Source organism: Arachis duranensis, chromosome 4 (assembly GCF_000817695.3).
Source record: "Arachis duranensis cultivar V14167 chromosome 4, aradu.V14167.gnm2.J7QH, whole genome shotgun sequence".
In the NCBI taxonomy this organism is placed as follows: domain Eukaryota; kingdom Viridiplantae; phylum Streptophyta; class Magnoliopsida; order Fabales; family Fabaceae; genus Arachis; species Arachis duranensis.
Genome location: NC_029775.3, coordinates 1,270,247 through 1,291,636, shown reverse-complemented (window position 1 = coordinate 1,291,636; position 21,390 = coordinate 1,270,247). Strand labels below are relative to the sequence as shown.

At 31.5% G+C, this 21,390-nt stretch overlaps 3 protein-coding genes across 3 annotated transcripts; 1 reads left to right on the top strand and 2 right to left on the bottom strand.

The window, feature by feature from the left end:
• Window positions 1-325: 325 nt before the first annotated feature.
• LOC107482426 (uncharacterized oxidoreductase At1g06690, chloroplastic) lies at window positions 326-4,921 on the bottom strand. Its single transcript, XM_016102911.3, has 10 exons — window positions 4,512-4,921; window positions 3,583-3,674; window positions 3,236-3,276; window positions 2,982-3,146; window positions 2,880-2,902; window positions 2,705-2,776; window positions 2,305-2,472; window positions 1,788-1,870; window positions 1,639-1,701; window positions 326-643 (listed from the first exon to the last, which is right to left on the bottom strand). The coding sequence occupies exons 1-10, from the start codon at window positions 4,717-4,719 to the stop codon at window positions 458-460; spliced, it is 1,101 nt and encodes a 366-aa protein (XP_015958397.1). The 5' UTR covers window positions 4,720-4,921; the 3' UTR covers window positions 326-457.
• A 5,213-nt stretch (window positions 4,922-10,134) lies between these two features.
• Window positions 10,135-13,312, top strand: LOC107482427 (uncharacterized). Its single transcript, XM_016102912.3, has 4 exons — window positions 10,135-10,404; window positions 10,999-11,303; window positions 11,639-11,849; window positions 12,625-13,312. Exons 1-4 carry the CDS (start codon window positions 10,156-10,158, stop codon window positions 13,102-13,104), a joined length of 1,245 nt encoding a protein of 414 aa, XP_015958398.1. The 5' UTR covers window positions 10,135-10,155; the 3' UTR covers window positions 13,105-13,312.
• A 1,226-nt stretch (window positions 13,313-14,538) lies between these two features.
• On the bottom strand, window positions 14,539-16,955 carry LOC107482428 (V-type proton ATPase subunit c''2; the record flags this gene model as incomplete). Its single annotated transcript, XM_016102913.2, is given in 4 exon segments — window positions 14,539-15,000; window positions 15,127-15,297; window positions 16,645-16,722; window positions 16,809-16,955. Coding segments are annotated over 4 exon segments (534 nt in total). The 3' UTR covers window positions 14,539-14,831.
• Between the last annotated feature and the right edge of the window lie 4,435 nt (window positions 16,956-21,390).

The following is a 21,390-nucleotide window of genomic DNA, read 5'->3' as shown; positions in this document are numbered from 1 at the left end:
ACAAGTTTGGAACACGTCTTCACATTCGGTGGCGCAGCTAACTTACGTAGCTAAGCTGCAAGACTTAGGCAAATACAGTTGGGGGCTCACACTCTTGCATGATTATATCGATGCTTATGTTTGACGCATTTCATGGATCGTTGACGTCAAAATATTTATGTTTTCTAAGTATGTTATGTCAGTTACTAGTCGTTTCTATAACTTGTTATTCTTGATCTAATTCCTCGGATGGCAGGTGCGAATCGCCACTTATAAGTTATAACACTTATAAAAATTGTTAAAGGCTGGAGTGATGTTTTATCCTAATAATAAAGACACCCGAACAAATTAAGAATTGTACCAGTTTATTGTATTATTTTCTAAGTATACGTGCTTGTTTATTTTTTGCAGGGCTATAACTTTACAATTGGTTTTGGAGCCATATGGTGCAATAACAAAGCGCTTAACTATAATAATTTCAGAGGTTTTCAACAGGGAAACCAACGACAGGCCCAATTTCTGAAGCCAAACTTCGAAGCTCAGCCACCTCGTCATCACTGAGTCTCCATCCAAGAGCACCTCGGAATTCCTCAGCTTGTTCGGCTGTTTTGGCTCCGGGTATCGGCACCACATTGCCCTGTGTTATCAGCCAGTTCAGGGATACCTGACAAAACAAATCAAAAACCATTTCGCTTTATCAAGCCACAAAACACAACAAAGTTTCAAAGTTATCGGTTATGGTATTAGAACTTGTTTGAATGTTATTAAGTTTTTTTTTTTTTTATTAAGTGCTAATATGATATGTTAAATGCGAACGTGACACGTCTTGTTACATCAATTGTCATGTAAACATTTAAAACAAACTAACAATAGGGACAAACTTGGAGATTTTCTAAATCTTACTAGATTAAAAGAAGAAAAAGAATTTTGTAAGGACCAAAACTAAAACTAAGTATTTTATAAGAACCAAAAACTTATTTAAGCCTAATCGCTGAGTTGTCGTGTCCGCGTGTTGGATACGACACTCGTCAACAATTGTTTGACACGCGTGTCTGCTGAATCCAACCGTATCTTAATAAAAAATAAAAAATTATTCTCCAGACACGTTTGAACACATCTAAATACTATCAAGTATCAACGTGTCTAATCTTATTCTCAACTTGTATTCTTGAAATAAATTTAAAAATAGTATATATTATTATTTATTAAAATAAAAAATATTTTAAATATTTTATATAATTAAAATAAGATATTAAAAAATTAATTTATGTTTTAATATCAATAAAATATCAAAATATCATTACGATTTTTTAAAAAAATACTTTATATTTTATATACACGTGTCTCTGTGTCTTATAATATTTTAAAATTCGTGTTGTGGTGTGTTCCCTATTAATGTCCATACATCATAGTTAAGGACTATTGCCCACGTATAATGCAATACCACAATTTGCTAGCAACGTGCATTTTATATTGATGAAATTAAATTCACAGTTCTTAAGGGTCAAGAAAGAAAATTATATATTGATGCCATTAATTTTCCATCTTCAGGTTCAATAATAGCATATTAAATGTTATAGCATCTTCATGAATTAGTCAAATCAGGCTATACCATTAGTCAAATGTTCAAGTTATATAATGGAAAAGAATAGTTTGAACCTGTGTAGAAGTTTTATCATACTTCTTTCCTATTTCAGCGATCCTATTCAGCAAAGGTTGAAGCTACAAAATCAAGAAAATACATTAGTTATAAAGTAAATGTGACTGCAAATGATTAGATCTAGAATTTGAAGAACGGTCTCCCTCACCCTTGTTAGGAACTCCGGAGTATAAATTCTACTTCGAGGCCCACTTGGGGGTTTATCCGGCGTATACTTTCCGGTAAGAACACCTGCTTAAGATAGAGATACTGCATAATCTTTTACAGCAACTTTGTTATGAAATTTTGGCATAATAATGTTTAATTTTGATGCACTCAGGGGCGGAGATAGATGAAATATTAGAGGGGAGTTAAAAATATTTACACAATAAAATAAGATTAAAATAAAATTTTAAGGGGGGCTAAACTGAAATTTACATATAATTTACATGTAAAAAATTAAAATTAGGGAGGCGATTGCCCCCCTTTCTTTATAGGTAACTCTGCCCCTGGATGTACTGATAGTGTAAAGCATTTTACACAGTCGTACAATCACATCCGTTCTTTTAGATGATCATTCACGCCGTCCATGTGAAAGGTTTTTACACTGATAGTGCATGAAAATTAAATTCTTTTTGGTAAAGGAGGAAAATATAACAAACATACTATGATAATGAAGAGTTAACCTTGAGCAATTGGTGAATAGGCAATCAATGTGATCCCAAGTTCATCACAGGCAGCCTTTACACCCTTTTCTTCCGGGGCTCGATAAATGAGGCTGTAGTTTACTTGGTTTGAAGCCAATGGAATACCTCTCTTCTTGAGCTTCTCGAAAGCCTCACGGAGTCGTTTTTCTATTCAGGGTATTCAGAGCTCAGATACAAAATAAAGTGAAACTCAGGTGCAGTCGACTTCATGTGAAATTGATAGCTGAGAGCCGTTAGATGAAAATTTAGTCAAATCAGTCAAATCATCTAACGACTCTCAGTTATCAACTTCACGTGAAGTCAACTGCACCTGAGTTTCCACGAGAAAATAAACACGTATATTAAATGCAAAAGAAACCAACACTCTTTGCAGAATTACCGCTATAGTTCGAAACACCAACAGCCTTCACAAGCCCCTTCTCGACAGCATCACCGAGACCATCGATATACCCTGAAAAGTAATTCATAGGTGAACTAAGCTTTCTCTTTATCCGATCTTGAATAAGTTCCATTAACCTTATGAAATGAATGGTTTGAGGAAATAATTTTGCTACCTTCATTTCCCCACACACCAGGCCTGAAAAACAGCACATTACATTGTTAACAAATATTATTGCACAAAAACGGTTTCATTTAACGGTCTTAGAAGTACAGACCAATGAAGCTGATAAAGATCCACGGAATCAAGTCCTAGTCGACAAAGAGAATCTTTAAGAGCAGAGAGAACGCTTTGCCGGCCGAATCTCCATGGTAGCGCAGCAAACTTAGTTGCAACTGCAATCTCAACATCTGGATCTTTTTCTTTTCGTTCCTTAATAAATCTTTAGATAACAAACAAATAGACGCAGAAAATTTTGCTTATTCTTTCAATATTGCATATGAAATCATGTAAATATTTTAAAGCTCATACCTTCCAAGAAGAACCTCTGAATTTACAGCACCTAGAGCAAGCTGAAACAAAGAACACAGTTTATTAACATCAACTGATATTTGTCAAAGTACTTAGATTTATAAGATAACTCCGCTTATGTTACACTTGCGGTATATAGCCGGTCCTAAACCCGGATAAAAAAAGAGGGTTGTGTTAGATTTTCGGCAACCAACATAAAAATATAGCCGAACCCCATGACTTAGATTTATGAGATGGTTTACGATATTGATAGGGCACAAAATTATTGTTGATACATGCAAATAAGGACATGTTATGAGAAGAGGCTTGGCTATTACTGAAGAAAGCTAGATGAGGCAAAGGCTCACCCCAGAACCGTAGACTTCAGCAGTGTCGAAAAAGGTTACACCGCCGTCAATACTGGCGTTAAAAGCATCTCTAGCAGCCTTCTCCTTCCTATCTGCAACACCCATGAACAAAAGATGAGTAGATTCTTAATCTCAAAGCGTAGATTTAGTAACTATTCCATCCAATTTCAAAGATAACATATATTTTCATACAACAAAAACCTCTTTTTGCAGCCTTAACATCCTTGTATGCATTGAAAGAGTCTACCTAGTTCCAATGTTTACCATATAAACCGAACTACCTAAACTTCCTAAAACAAAAAATCCTATGCCACTATTCAATGGAAATTATTACTCACCAATGATTGACAGCCAAATTTTGTTTAAATATTTGACAATTTAACAATAACAACTTTTTAGAAGTTACTAAGGAAAAAAGCTTTTGCAATCATAAAAAATTCGGTATGGAAAAGTCTAGAGAGTCAGCAACTTTATTAAATTCTGACAAGCATGTAACCAGCAAAAGAAAAGTGAATAATTTTACACCATTGGATGAAATCTCACACCACTAAAAACATGATTGATGGCTACTTGATAACTACAAATCACAAAAGTTGTTAGCTCCCTAGCACTCCTCAATTGTGTATATCGAACAACTTTTTTTAATCAAGAATTGGTGCCAAATAAAATACTTTTATAATTTCTATTCAAATACAAAAAGGTGCACTCTGCGGTACAGATCAAAATTGTATAGATAGAATATAGATTTTTTTTTTGTGACTATTTTTTATTGTATGAAAAAACTTTTTTCTAAAGATTGAACTTGTCAATAGTATTATTTTATAAAAAAATATCTATAAACTTACATTTTTACTATATAATTCACCGATACAGAAATATTTCTAACACAAAAACAATTCTTTAAAAAGAAGAGAGAGAGAGATTACTACCATTCCAGTCAAAATTGTTCCAGTAAGTAGTATCTCCCCATGACCAAGCTCCAATTCCAAGTGTTGTGACCTTCAAACCAGAAGCACCCAAATTGACCTTGTCTTCCACTCTCTTCACAGTGGCAGAACCCTCTCGCTCCGAAGCAACACTTCTTATTCTTGAATGACCCACAAGAGCAAAACCAGCACTGCTTATATGCAATGACATGAGTCTAAATAAATTAATAAATAAAATGAAACAAACAAACTAATATATATGAATATAACAAAAAACAGCTATGTATATTTGTTATAATATGAATGAGAGGATCCAATTCTTTTGTTTGATCGAAAGTTCAAACAGCAGATAAAAAATTTGCGGCACAGGTTCTTGCAGACGGACACGGATTCGTTGCTCCACGATATTTCTGTGAGTAACGTTCTTCACGGTGTACATAATGACCATAATGTCCCTCCGTCTCCCCATGTGACCATAATATCCCTCCATGTTTTTTTAATAAATTAAAAGTCAAGTTTTCAAAACGTTTTAATTATTAATTTATCAGTTTAAAATTTTAACCATTCTAACTTTAGTTCAATTGAAATAATTAAATTATAATAAAATGATTTATAAATTTATAATTAAAAATAATTTGTTATATTGTCATAAAAAAAGAATGATATACTGTTATAAAATGATATAAATTAAAAATGCAAAAAATATTAATATATTTTAATATGTTTAATTTTTAGGAAAAGTATATGGAAGTAAAAGGTTATCAGTCAAAAACTAAACAAAACTACATTAATTTATATTAATAATTAATTAATTTTAAATTTTTAAATTCAAAATTTAAAAAATTTAAAATTGATTAGGTCAACCTAATTAAAACCTATAAAAACATTCATTTTCTCTCTCACATTAACCTACCCACCTCCAACAATCACACACGCGGACCCCTCTCTCTCACCGTCAAGTTCTCTCCGCCTCCCCATTGCGACCCACTCCTCTTCTATCACCGACATCTGGTTCGTCGGATTTGCCACCGTCGACAAGAACCGTTCCCTTTCGCGAACCAGATGTGTTACCGGAGCCGCCGTTGCAGTTGGAGTTGAACTTGAGCTCGACCCTAAGGCGACGGCGATTTCGAGGGCGGGGGAACAGCCTGAGAAGACATGGAAGCGGGAAAGACAACGGGCCACCTCCAAGGCCGAGCAAGCCAGCAACTCCGACGAACAAGCTTTCGTTGTTGTGGCCGCAGCCGATGGCTACATTGGGGACTGAAACGGAGCCGAGCGTAATGGTCTCCTTCGTTGTTGTTTGGAGGCAGGTTCCGTTACAGCACTCGGAGAGGTCCAGGGACTTGCACTGCGCCACGGCGCAGGGAATTGTTGCATAGGAAGCCAATGAAGCCGGTTAGAATATTGGATCAACTTGGTCATAATTGAACGGAGAGTGTGGATTCTGAAGGTTGTGATTTTAGGGAGTATGAAATGGGGTCATTACGGGTGTTACTAAAAAAACATTCATTTAATATGAAAAAAAAAAACATCCTAATACTTAAATAAAAGAAATATTCAGTTATATTTTAGAAAAATAATTAAATATCTATAAAATTTAAAAAAAATTATGAAATTCTTAAAGAAATAGAGACATTCACATTTGTAATACAAAGAAATTCGAAAAATATATAAAAAACATCCATTTAGTATGAAAAAGAAACATTCTAATACTTAGCAGAAAAAATATCCATATATATTAACTCGTAGAGATTTTAGATTCACCTAAAAATATTTGACTGGTTTTTTGCTAATATCCTTTTGGTTCCCTAGCATTATTCTAATTTTTAATTACATATATATTATTTGTTATATTATATTTTATTTGTTATACAATGATTAATAATTAACAATTAAAAAATAAAAACAAATAATAAATTTTATCAAAAATGTTTTCTTTTTTTGGAACCTGAAAAGCCTGAAACAAATATTTTAAATCAGAAAAAAATAGGCCTTTCTGATCACAAGTGAAAAGTGGAAAAGTTTGTATGCACTGGGGCTTTTGAGAGTTTAGAATGCAAGCTGCGTGTTTTAATATAGATATATTTATATCATTTTAAAGTCTTAGATGTTAGTTTTTTAATACTTTTAAAATTGTATCATTTGAATCTCTATAACTTAATTTATGATCAAATTAGTGCGAAGAAATAAGATTGATAATATCTAATCTATTTTTTGCACTAATCTTTAACTGTGAGTTTATATTTAGAATCGTTGAAAAGCGAAAAAGTATTCGACATTAAAATTATAAACTCGGCTCTTCTTTTCAACAATTCTAAGTTTGTTCCAATTTAATCATTATAACCTTTTGTGTTGTCTTTTTTTTTTTAAATAATGCATTGTATTTCGACACAAAACTTTGAATGTAAAAGCAATTATATTTAAATCAAAAGTAAATTTTATTTCAATTATCAATTATTACAATTAAAAAAATACAAAATCAATTAAAATTACAGAAAAAATAAAAAAAACTTTGTTCAAACCCAAGTAAATATATGTATTTTTTAAAAAAAAATTAAAGTAACAATGTTAGTAAAGTGGTAAAATGATGTTTTAATTACTTTTAAATTTGTAATATTTATTATTTATGAGTCTCATTATCTTAATTCAATGGTGATTAATTATATACTTTTTTTCTCTAAAGTGACAATACAATTTTAGAGCATCCAAATTCGTATTTTCTACTCAATAATTGGGTTTCATCACCTCCTCACAATCCTTTATATATGCTTGTTCACATCCCTACTTTTTTTTATTTGAGCCTATGTCTAAAATGGTTTTGGATATTTTTCATTCTTATATATCTATAGAGTAAATGCCTAAAATAGTCCCTGAATTTCAAATCGCTATTTAATTTAGTCATCGACTTTTTAAAATGACCAATTAAATCCCTGAAATTTGAAAAAGTGTATCTCCGTTAGTCCCTTGCAAAAGTGCCATCTAAACGTTGATGATGTGGCATTCCAGCTGTATGCTAATGTGTAACAAACTTGAATTTGATTCAAATTGGTACCTGAAATTACGTAATAATATCTAAATTAGTCCATTTTCAATTATAAAACCCTAATCCCCAAATTATTGTCTTCCCTTCTTCGATCTCTCTGCTGTCTTCTTCTCTTCTTCGACCTCTCTGCTGTCTTCTTCGACCTCTCCACTATCTTCCAGTTCATCTTATTTTCTAGTCTGCATGAGTGATGATGGATGGTGGAGAGAGAAACCAAAGTAGTTCAAATAGGAACAACTGTGTAGGGAGACCTTATGACAGCAAAAGAATGTGCAACAGGAGAGGTAAGAACGCTATTTACTGTAATTGCAGACCTCTCCACTTTGAGTTTGGATTCACCTGCGTTTTTTACTTTGCAGTATGGAATCCATTGTAATTTTTTCTGTTGGGTTGACGGAGGTAAAGAACCAATTTGTGCAACACCCATTTCACAAAAATTTTTGCATGAGATTAATTGGAAGATGACAAACTTAGAAAGTGATGTTAAGACCTTGAAGATGATGACAATGGTTACCTTCTTAAAAGTGGAAAATATATTTTAGCTTAATGGACGAACCTGCAAGGATGCATATAATTTAAATCTATGTTGAACTTAAAATTAATCCAAACACATTAACTTACAATTAAAATAGTTTTTAGGTAAGTGTACTAATGTTGTAGTCCAGGATGAATATGAACCGGAAGATAGTGGAGAGGATGAAAAAGAGAAGAAGACAGTAGACAGAATCGAAAAAGAGAAGACAATAATTTAAGGATTAAGGTTTTATAATTGAAAATGGACTAATTTGGACATTATTAAGTAATTTTAGGTATCAATTTGAATCAAATTCAAGTTTGGTACACATAAGCATACAGCTGGAATGCCAAATCATCAACGTTTAGACGGCACTTCTGCAAGAGACTAACAGAGATACACTTTTTTGAATTTTAGAAATTTAATTAGTCATTTTAAAAAGTCAAGGACTAAATTGAATAGCGATTTGAAATTCAGGCAGCATTTTGAACATTTACTCTATATTTATACTTTAGAAGGAAAAGTCTAAAACACCTCTTCTTTTTTATGATGCCATAGGTGGAGAAGAAAAAGATAGACACCTCTTAACTTTCATATCACATCTTTTCATCTATTTGCTAAGCTCTCATCACTAGCATTCACTCCTCTTTCAAATGTTGTTGAACCTTTTTTCATTCTCACACATCATATTTATCCACCTATTCACTTAGTCTGAACACAGTTTAGTCAGCACTACATATTCCATCACCAATAATTATTATCACCTTAGAAATTACCATATTTGAGAAACAATAATCTCCACATCCTACTTCTCATAATACCACTACTAATCTTCATCCATCTCCACCTATATATATCCATTTTGATCCTTTTGGTCCAAGAGGGATTACTACTAAAGAAACTTTTCCTCGTGCCACTAATATGCAAGGGAAGTGTCCTACTCATTAAAAATATTAGGCTAATTTTTGTCTTAATACTCAGACTATGATTGTAAAACATGAGCTACCAAGATTACATAGTAGGCTGCAGCAATCTCTATCTCAAAGTTCTATTACCAATACAGAGTTTGTGATTTTAAATAATATTGTACAGCATCTTGCCACAAAATTCGATGATTTCTGAGTTAGTACTTAAATACAATCATAAAATTAGCAGAAACGTTGCTCTAGACAACACTGAATTTGAGTATTAAGTTGAAGAGTCTTGTAAGAAGAAGACAAGCTTCTAAAGTAACTTTTTTGAACTTTTGACTTATAAAATATAGTAGTATTAATGTCTGGTGCAATTTTCAAAATCAAAGTGTGGAGGAGCTTATCGAGAAGTTAAAAAAAATGACTTTTTTCATACTACTACTATTTTTTGCCACATTTCTATAAAATAAGCACTTTTAAAACTAAAAATCCAAATATAAAATAACTTATTTATAAACTACTTTTAATATAATTATTTATTGTTTAAACTATTTTTTCAAAAGGAGTTTAATTAAGTTTTTACTTAAATTGGGCCTTAAGCCTTTAACTTTTGAAAGTTGGAACCTTTTCAATAAACTCAGTTATGATAATGATAGAATAGAACGTGCCGAGTGTAAAGTATACAAAAAAATATATAAAATTAGAGATAAGCGATATGAAAAATTAAACATAAAAATATTAGTCAAATAATAGCTAATATACTTAATAAAATGGGATCACATAAAATAAATTTCAAAATGTTGCATGGAAAATTGACTGGATCCCATTCAGTCTAGCCAGTTAGTTCAGCAATTTTGAAACGATTTTTTAAATAGCAGTTTCTCTCATTAGATCGAACCGCAAAAACTTTCAATTTTTGGTCAATTTGATTTGGCTAACCAATCCGGTCCGATTTTTAGAACCGCGTTTCTGTGGCCATATATTTAATCAGCCAAACATCCCCATTTGCCAATAAGTATAGACCAATCAATATTATAATATCCATAATAAAAAAATTCAAACTTTTAAAGGGGAAAAGTTGATAAACTAATAAAATAAAAGATTAATTATTATTAATTTTATAATTTTTGTATTATATAATAGAAAATTGGCTGAATCTCGGAAACTAGAAAGAAAATGATGGTTGGTAAAGAGAAGGCCAAGGCAGTGATAGTCGGGGGGAGCATAGCTGGAATATCAACTGCACATGCTCTTATCTCTGCTGGTTGGGATGTCATCCTCATTGAGAAAACCTCTGCACCACCAACTGGAAGCCCCACGGGTGCTGGTCTTGGACTTGACCCTCTCTCTCAACAAATCATTCAATCTTGGCTTCCACTTCCTCATTTCCTACATAACACCACTCTCCCACTAACCATTGATCAGGTTTCTACTACTCAACTTTGATGATCATTCAGGATGCCCTGAATTTCAAACTTTATATATTATTCGATAGTTCTATTAAACTATTCTTCCACCTTAACTCATGACAACAATAAAAAAAGTCTCTTAATTCACAAATTCACTCCAACATAATACATAAATTTAATTACAATTTTAATCTTTATTATCTTATCTTTTCTTTATTTTATTTTTAGTTGTTCTTGTATTTTCTTTATTTGTTTTTATTTTTCATAGAACAATGCTCTATATATATTTAATTTTACTCTCATAATTTACAACACAATTCAATCAATTAATAATCAATAAAAATTCTTTTCTTTACTTTTCCTATTCTTTCACAACTTTATCAGTTTCAATGTTTAGTTTCATTAGGAACGAGTTGAGCTACTAGCTTGTATTTATCTGGAAAATTGATAATTAAAAGAAAAAGAAGGAGAAAAATGATTTGTTGATGTTTAGGTGCAGTCAATTGAGAATGATAAAATTTTAATCAAATCAATCAAATTATTTAACAACTTTCAACTATCAACTTTACGTAAAATTGACTATATGCGAGTTCTTTTTGTGTGTGAGCAGAACCAAGCAACTGATAGTGAGAAGAAGATCAGCAAGACACTGACAAGAGATGAGTGTTTCAACTTCCGAGCAGCGCATTGGGCTGATCTTCATGGCCTTCTATACAATGCGCTGCCGCCGAGTGTATTTTTATGGGGCCACCTCTTCCTCTCTTTCCATGTTGTGGACTTCAAAGGTTCCATAACAACAAAAGTCAAGGTTCTGAAAACCGGAGAGGTCATCAATATAGTAGGGGATTTGCTTGTTGCAGCTGATGGATGCCTCTCTTCCGTTCGCCAGAAATATCTCCCTGATTTTAAACTCAGGTTTGTATCTTCAAATAAGATGATACAAATTTTTACTTTCATAGATTATCATAGGATATTGTAGAGATCTACATTGCTTTTTGCTGTTGTTATTAAAATATTACCAGAGTTGTTAGTAGTTAGGAATTAACTTAGTAATGGCCGGAGTTAGTAGATAGAATATTTATGAAGTTAGTTGGTGATATCCCTATAAATAGGATTACTTTTGTATCATGTAATAATAACTTTAACGCAACAACTTCACATATAATATTATCTTTTTATTCTACTCTTTTCCCATAAATTTAACAGTTGTTGGGTGTTTTTATAAGTTCCTCTAAGGCTATGATGTGCAGGTATTCAGGATATTGTGCTTGGAGAGGAGTTCTTGATTTTTCGAAAATCGCGGATTCAGATACAATAACAGGCATTCGCAAGGCATACCCTGAGCTTGGAAAATGCTTGTACTTTGACTTGGGCTCAGGAACACATGCTGTGTTCTACGAGCTTCTAAACAAAAAGCTCAATTGGATTTGGTATGTGAATCAGCCAGAGCCACAAGTTAAGGTAATATTCTTCATTTCCTGAAATCATAGTATATAGAATCTCGATTTAACTCTTAAAATCTTCGGATATTACGATTTTAAATGAGTAAGTGAATTTTACAAAATTTGTACTAGACCTGACGATTTTACTATTTAAAATCTTGTTAAAATTTTACGTTTGATCTACGTAATTTAGTTTTTCGATTTCCCGTAAAATCTCTATTTTTTCTGCCTTGTCTGAAATACAAATTTTCAGTCATTTTACAATCAAATATGTTACCAACATGGTCTATAAGGAGGAAATTGGATCAGCGAGTGTTCACTGTATCTCGAAATTTGAAGACATTTTATAGAATTCAAAAGCAGAAACCCCCTATCTTTTATTTTTGGCATAACTACTCAAGCAAGAAGATAGGAAACTTTGGTGTCCAGATTTTAAATGTGGAGATCCTATTGAATCTGATCCAAATTTTCCATTAAAAGGTTCGGGTTTGTTTGGATGCTATTTTTAAAAAGATTTTTTTTCTTTAATGATTTATTTTAAAAATCATTAACAAAAGTAAAAGTGAATTTTTATGTTTGGATATCTTACGTAAAAAAATCTTTTTATCTATTAATTATATTTGGGTAAAATAAGATAAAAATATTTTTTATTCATTTATTATGTGAAAAACATTTTTTCAAGAGAAAAAGATTGATAAAAATTTGTCAAACACATTAAAAAAAATTTCATTGAATTTTTTTATCGATTTAATTGCGTCCAAACAAACACTTCATCCAATAGAACAACTTTTCAGGGAACCTCGGTGACGATGAAAGTAAGTGGCGACATGATTGAGAAAATGTACCAAGAAGCTGAAAAAGTGTGGATTCCAGAGCTGGTAAAGGTCATGAGAGAAACAAAGGAACCCTTCTTAAATTTTATATATGATAGTGATCCCTTGAAGAAGATATATTGGGACAGTGTGGTGTTAGTAGGAGATGCAGCTCACCCCACAACTCCTCATTGCCTTAGAAGCACAAACATGTCAATATTGGATGCATCAGTGTTAGGAAAATGTTTGGAGAAGTGGGGAGTGGAGAAGTTAGAATCAGCTTTAGAAGAGTATGAGTCCATCAGATTGCCAGTGACCTCCAAGCAGGTGTTGCATGCAAGGTGGCTCGGTCGCATAAAGCAAGGTTTGGTTCTTCCTCAAAGGGACCCTTTTAACCCCAAATCAGCAACACCAGATGAATGCCAAGAACTTCTGCAGAGGAACACACCTTTTTTTCAGTGATGTGCCTATGCCACTTGCTTCATTTACATTTTGCATCCACCAATTGATTTCCAGTGATGTAGGAAGTATTCTTGCAAGAATACGTTGATTTGTATACATATATAGTGATAACCATCTATTTGAAGCACATGGGCTTTCAAATTTGGTGGATACTACCATGAAGATTTTACAATTGTCTTCTTATAAAGATATTTCTTTTTTACCATTAGATTATGAATTGTATAGTTTGATTTTGATGTGTTACAAAAGTGTTATTTTTTTTAAAATGTGGCTAAACAAATAAAATATACTTTTAACACAAAAATCTTCATAAAAAAATGTTTTATGTATCTCAGGTGCCTTCAAACTTTATTTCCGTTATTTAAAAAAATAATAAAAAATTGGATGAAGATATTTCATTTGACATCTCATAAGAAAATTTCGATAAATTAGAATACATCCACCCAAAAATTGGTTAGAAGTAGTGGTATAAACAGGTCGGGTTAAGCTTTATTCTTAGTAGGCCATATTTCTAATGTAGTTAATTGGTCTGCAGTGTGCTAGACTGTTACAGGCTTGTTTTCAAGTTTTAAATTTTGAATTTGTTTGAAAAATTTTAATAGTTATTTTTTTTATTATGAGAAGTCATATTAATGGTGTTTGGTATCGTATTTTAAATATGTTTTTTAACTTTTTGAAAGGTTATTTAAAGTTTTTGAAGAATTAAAAAAATTTGATTTTTCTCCTTTTTAAAAGTTATTTTATCACTCTTATTTATTAAAACAACTTTAAAACAAGTACTTCTATGATAAAAATTCAAATACAAAATAACTTATTTATAAATTACTTTTAATATAAGTTAACGAGTTATAACTCAAATAGTATAATCTCTCTATCTTTACCTAGAGATCTCAGATTTGAGTCTCACTCTTAACTATATCAAATGTAATATTTATGAAAATATCTAAACATTTAAAGTATTTAGAAAATAGTTCTGAGAGTCGAATGAAATCGGCCAGTTTAATCGAAATCGGTCACCTAACCAGTTAGGTTCAAGTAAAAAATTGATTGGCAAAGAATAGGTCAAAGAATGGGAAAAACCTATCAAGCTTAAGTAGTGTTGAAAGACATATAACGCTAATTTGTGAGTTAAGGTCAGACCTATTAATACGTTTAGGCTTTTAAAATAGTCTCTAGACTTATTTTGCAACATGCATGTCAGGCTAAGTAATAAGTTTCTAAATTAAACCACGATATCTCTAAATACGACAAACCAACGATTAATCCATTACGAATCTGAGCTCTATTTAAGAATTTGTCACTGGACAATGGGTTGCTGTATGCACAAGATTCGAATTATAGACCCTCACTTAAGTAAACGGGTGATGTTAAACTACTCGACCAACCCAAATACTTGCGACTGAAGAAAAAAACTGATTCTTGATTTTATACACATGCCCAAATAACTTCACATCTTTTTTATTAAATGAGTAAACACTTCAAAATTAGTCCTCCAAAAAATATTGAAATCCAACCAACAGCTTGATGTCTTTGATGATGATACACATTTCATTCTAACTACTTATTGGTAAATGGTACAACCTAAAATGGAGGCAACGCTACTACGCGGGATTTTACATTCATACCAACAAAGGTAAATAGATAAGACTTCTTCAATCACTTGGCAGTACAGAGAAAATATTGTGCTCCACCATAATTGTATTCCCACTCTCTTATATGAAAGCAAATTAAACCTTTGTTGGCCATGTTGCTTGAGCTGACATGATGATTCCAACAATAACTCCAAATAGCCCAAGAGCACTACCAAAAATTTCAATCACAAGAATCTTCACAAAGAGAGAGGAGTTTTGAGCATCAGACAACGCACAACTGCTTCCAATTATTCCTACACACAATCTGCCAAGAAGAGAAAAAGGAAAAAGAGAAAATGATTTATAAAATAGCAGGATGGAAAATGTTTATCTGCATTTGTACAAAATTTTGCTGGGGATATATGAGATGTTGGCAGAAATGAATACAGACCCACAAACAAGATTTGCGAAGCCAACAATAAGTCCAGAAGCAAAGATTGCATATCCAGCCCTAAGAGACTCGGCTGCATAGATCTGTGATGAAGGAACGCTTTCTAATTTTGTTTGTAGAATGATGGCCACAATAACACCATAAATAGCAACAGCTTCACAGAAGATTACACTGCAATACCAAAATATCAGGAACAACCAGTAAAGTGGCAGACATGACCGTGTTAGAACTATATCAGCTGCACCAACCTATTTTATGCAAGTAACATTTAAAAAGGAATAATGTTCGCAGCATTCATATAAAACAATCAGTATTTAGAAATTCAGAATGGCAATACTGAATTTTTCATTAAATACAGGATTTCACATGTTAAAAATTTACCATTTAACTTCAATGGTTTGAGTAGTCAACCCTTATAATCTTATCAGTTTAGGATTATATAAAGCCTGGGAAAGAAAACATTGTGCACTCTATCATAATCTAACTCCCACACAGTGATATAAATTATAAGGCAAACTAAAATTTTGACAGCCGTGATGTTTGAGGTGTCATAAATTCTAGAAACTCTAAATATCCCAAGTGTGCAGTAAAGATCTTAATCACAATATTCAACACTAGTGGATCTTGCCATTTTTCTATAGCTTTTTAAGTTTAATTATTAATTTATTATGTATCAATAATTTATAAAAAAATACTATTTAATAGAATAAATGCGTTAATTTTTTTAGAGAACATTTGTGTTTGGAAAAAAAGGAAGAAAAAGGAAACAACACATCCAACAATGGGTTTACATGGTTATTTATGATTGTATAAATGAGTGCCACCATTTCAACTTATCCAACAACCATCCCCAAATCTTAGTATATTAAGGCTAAAGTTTTCCCCTTTTTTGACCAAGTAGTGTAGCATTACTCATTGTAGGTTGATCAATGAGTTTAATTTGTATGCCCTGTAAGTCTGGGAATATGAATAATTTTACACTTAACATCCAATCATGAGGTGCCGCATAGGGATAATTGATTTCTTTTAAAGATAGTGAACATGAGATATAGCTATTTTTTGCTTGTATGACAACATGAGATTGGATTGCAGTGGCAGTTTATAGAAATTAAACTCTTCCTTAATAGTTTAGGTCTTATTATAAACATAAGTCAGCAGGAGAATATAAAGAATATGATGCTGAGAGCTACCACAATTATCAAAATTAACAGTAATTTTGTGTGAAACCACCACAATACCAGCTGAATTTCTAAAATCTCAATATCATTTCCTTTTCACAACATCAATTCCAAATTCTAACTCTCTATCAAAGCTAAGATTACAATGCACTAAGCACAATCATAAAACAGTTAACTATCTAAAACGCAATAACACATCTAATAGAACACTGCTGAAACCTAAGGCATATCAACATAACCAATTGGATAACAACATAACCTAATTGAAAACTAAATCCGAAAACCAAGCAAATCAGACTATGAAATTTGAGTGGATAAAAGGACAGATCAGTAATTGTACCTAATGAGATTCTTGGAAGTGATTCGGGGAGCCTTGATTGCAGCACCGATCAAGCTGCTACCAGTTATGTAAATCCCCCTTCGCAAATCCAAAAAGGAGATTATCAGAAACGGTTACGGAAAATAAATTGAGAAAATCTGAAACGGAAAAGGGAAACGGCGTACCAAGCAGCACCGAGAACTGAGACACCGATGGAGACGGCGATGCCGATGGCGGAGAAGGTGTAAGGAGAGATATTAACGAGCGCAGTACCCCAAGAGCTGGATGTGGCGGTAGACATTGTGAATCACAGAGAGGTTCTGTGATCGGATCTCAATGTATGTCGTGTAACGGTGTTTATCCACACAGAAGGGAACAGAAGAAGGTTCAGAAGGAGGCCGAAGCTCAGCGTTTCTTCACCTTTGTGAAAAACGACAAGTCGTTTAGAAGGGAGGTTATTTTTTTTCCTTAGCGTGTCATTTATCGCTTTAATAAAAAAAAATGTCATTTTGCTAATAACCGTGCGAGTGTAGCGTAGCTCATCAACTAACTCTTTTCCGCATTTCAAATAGGCGGACAATAATTTTTATGAATAATACAAATAATAAATTTTAAAATTAATCTAATAAAATAAAAATATATTATATCTGTGGCGCTTGTAATTTTGGCGTTGAAATGATCGAATGGTAAGTTTTAAATATTAAAAAATTATTTATTTTATATTTTTAATTTAAATATTAAATATTATTTTATTTTAGTAAGTTAGACAAATATATATAAACATTATAGTATGTACTATTATTCTTTTTTTCTCTATCTTGTTATTTATTTTCGCTGGAAGGATGACTCATAGTCAATTTCAATTAGGAGTAGGCATAAAAATTTAAACTGCATCCACTTTAAAATTAGTTTTCTGGTTCATGAAACTAAATTAGAATTAGATTGAAGAGAAAAAATAATTTTAAATTGATTTAAAAAAATAAAAACAAATTTTAAATTAATTTTAAAATTTAAATCCGGTTTACTTATAAATCTAATTTTAAATTTGGTTTTTTGAATATTCAGTTTCAAAATAATTTTTTAATTAAAAATCTAATTTTAAAACCAATTTTATATAAGTTCAATATTTTTTAAAGATAAAACCAATTTTAAAACCAGTTGTTTAAAAATTCAATTTTAAATTTGGTTTTTCTGAATATCCGGTTTTAAAACTTTAATTTTACATAAATTTAATATATTTTTTAAGGTAAAACCAGTTTTAAGAAGAATGAGTTAACAAAAGCTGAAAGTGCAACATTTTTATGCTGAATTTTTTCTAGTTAAAACAGGAATGTGACAACTGAAAACATGAAAAATAACTATGTATATAAGAACTAGAGTTTACAATATGGCATAAACTAGTCAGATATAAATTTAAATAGCTCCTCTAAGTACAAGCAAAATCAACTATAACTTGAAGGATATAAGGATGGGCTTACTCAAATTTGGAAGCTCAATGTGTCCTAAGATGTCTAGAATGAAGGCATGAATAGACGAAAGACTCAAGAGACAATAAGAAATGAGTCTCGATTTGGTTGATATATACGATGAGATATAGATACAAAGACATAAATATTAAAAATATGAACATAAAATATTTATATTTATATATTGTGTTAGACAAAAATAAAAAATAAGACACATATTTAAAAAAAATTAAATTATCCTTCATTTTATCATAAATTTTACCATTAGCACTATATACCCATTATTCCAAACAATGCATATCATTACTATTGAATTTTTATTTCTTCTAATATCATCTTAAATTATCATTCAAATATTAAATATATAAAGATAAAAGAGTAAAAAATCAGTGTCTCAGTGTCTCACCAAATTAGAAGTACACAAATTTAGTGTCTCTATGTCTATCTGTGTCTTTCAAAAATCTGTGTCTTACCAAACTAAACAGCAGACATGTGTCACTGTGTCCATATCTCAATGAGACATAGATATCAACCAAACACTACCTGAGATACTTAATCATTTTTAGATTTTACTTTGTATTTTTAGAAAGAAAAACTCTAACATATGGCTAAAATTTTTTGTTTTCTTTACTAAGATTTTAGTTCTTTCTTCCTTTCCTTTATGTTCTAATTTCAAACTACAACCCAATGTAAGAAAGTAATATTAACATCTCCAATAAGTAATAATAAAACATAAAACATCAAATTTATTAAAAAAAAATTAAAAATTTAACAAAAATTCATAAATTAAAATGATATAAATAAAAAACTAACAAGAGAATCCTAGTAAACTAATATAATAGAACAAAAAAATATAAATAAAATTACACTACAACAAGATTTGAAACTAAAATTAGATAGAATTTATAGAGAAACCCTAAGAATTATAAAGAGAAGTTAGATATTCTTTCTCTAGGATTCCTAAAAAAAATACCTAAGACATTGTAAAAATGAGTGTAAGTGAATGTGTATTTGTGTTCCTCTCAAGGCTTGCTTCAAATATGGTTTTAAAATAGTCTTAATAGGGACAAAAAGATCCCTCATTCACAAATCATATGTCATTTTAAATGAGACACGCGATTAGACTTGTGCATGCGCACTAGTCAAAATTTCTTTATCCTTTGTTCCTTGGCAAAATCTCAACATTTGCATGATTTCTATCCCTCTTTATAAGTCATCCTAACCCCTCTAGCACTACAAAAGTGAGAGAAAGGCACTCTAGATCTTCATGAAATCTAGGCCGAGCTTGATGTCCTCAAAATGCAAAGTACTGGCCTCATCTCTAAGGTATGGTCACACATCGTCGTTGGGTAAACTCTCCAGCACTCTACCTCCAAACTCATCACCCATAACGGGATCTATGTCATTCTTCAGCCGCATGATGTACCTCTCAGTCGGAATCCTCCTCGGGATCTTCCTCCTCCGATGAGCTAGTATTGTTTCCATCTACGTATAATGGGCCATTAACATAAACAAGTGCAAGTACTTTTCCTAGCGGCCCAAATTGAGCATTTAGTTGATTGACAGGCTATAGAGTGGGCTTAGAAACAAATGGAATATCTACCGCAAGTGGTGGCTCAGGGGGATACTCTCTTGGTCCAGGTTGATAATGTCCGTCAAAATTAGACTCAGGTACCACCTAATTCAGCGATTTAGGAGGAAAAGGATGATATGGACAATCTGAATGTAACGCTGATAGAGAAAAACTATATGGTATATTCGAGTAAAAGTCTGGACTAAGTAGGGACTAAGGAGTGCAGAAAAGGTCTGCCATGCAGTATGTACATACGCATACGAGACTCTCCTTAGATAAGGGTACTATCAAAATTCAGGTCCTTGAATGTAAATAGCTCCAGCATCTCATAGAAAATGACTCCTATCTTCATTTGTAAAAAAGAAAAAAAAAAAAGAACAGGTGAGAACATAAGGATGCGCTTGGTTTGTTTTTATTTTTTGTGATTTCTATTTTCTAAATTTTGTGAAGAAAAAAATGAAAATCGAAAACATGATTTTATTGTTTTTACTTTTCTCTTCACAAAATCTAAAAAACAGAAAATACTGAAAATGAAAATGCAAACTAAACACATTCTAAAATTCTCAAATATTTTTTTTGTCATATATCACAACACTACACAATACTTTCTCAAATCCATTTTAAATACTCAATTTGTTTTTCTTGTTCCTTTGCATACATTCAAATTTATTTTCTTTAGTAATTGCTGAAACCGACCCGTTGTTGACGAATTTAAATTCATATGCATTTGACATTGAATAAGCTAATAAACATCAAATAATTAGTTAATTATTTTTTAATATCAATTCAACTAGTGTTAACTATGATAATACAATAGAATTTTTTCAATAATCAATAAATAAATCATAGATATTAATTTATCCTTTATTTATAAGAAAGTTTATTATAAATCACCACATATATATATATATGGTCAATTTTTTCATTTTATTGATATACACAGATTTATATTGTCTTGTACTTACTAGTAAAAAAATTTAAAAAAATTGGTACGCATTTTCACATTTTATATAAGTCAAAAAGATGGGTTGATATATTTCAAAAATTCTTTCTCTTTCTTTTTTTGTCACAAAATTTTCTTTGTACAATAATAATTAATTTTGTAGTTGGAGTATATATAATGTATAATCACTTAATAAATATTTTTTAAAATTAATTGTTTTTTGTACTCTTTATGTACTTTTATTGCAAAATTAATTATAATTAAACATATATTATATTCAAATGCTTGTACGGTAAAATTTGATGTCATTTGTATCCTAAATCTTCTCACTTGCTATTTATAGTCATACAATGAAAGTTATTATAGTCTTGTGGACATTAGAGGAACTGTCGGACGAGGCAGCGGAGGAGCTGTTGGAGGGGGCGTAGGAGTCAGCAGAGCAGGCGGTGCAGGAGCTGTTGATGTTAGATCTACTGATGCTACTGATGCTGTAGCAGCTGTTGGCGGTGCAGGAGCTGCAGGAGGCCACAATGTACCGGTGAAAAATAGACATGCAAGAATATATGTATAGACAAGAGAGGAAGAAGAGTAATGTTATTGTTCTGGAGCTAAATTTGAAAACCAGGAAGGGTCGCACCTAAGAGGACTATCTTTTACAGATATGTTTGTTATTTATATTGGTTTTTATCAGTAATGATGTGGGTTTAACTAAAATTAATTTTATTCTAAGAATACATAAGGAGTACATAAAATAATTATTTAACAAATATTTTTTTAATTTTTAT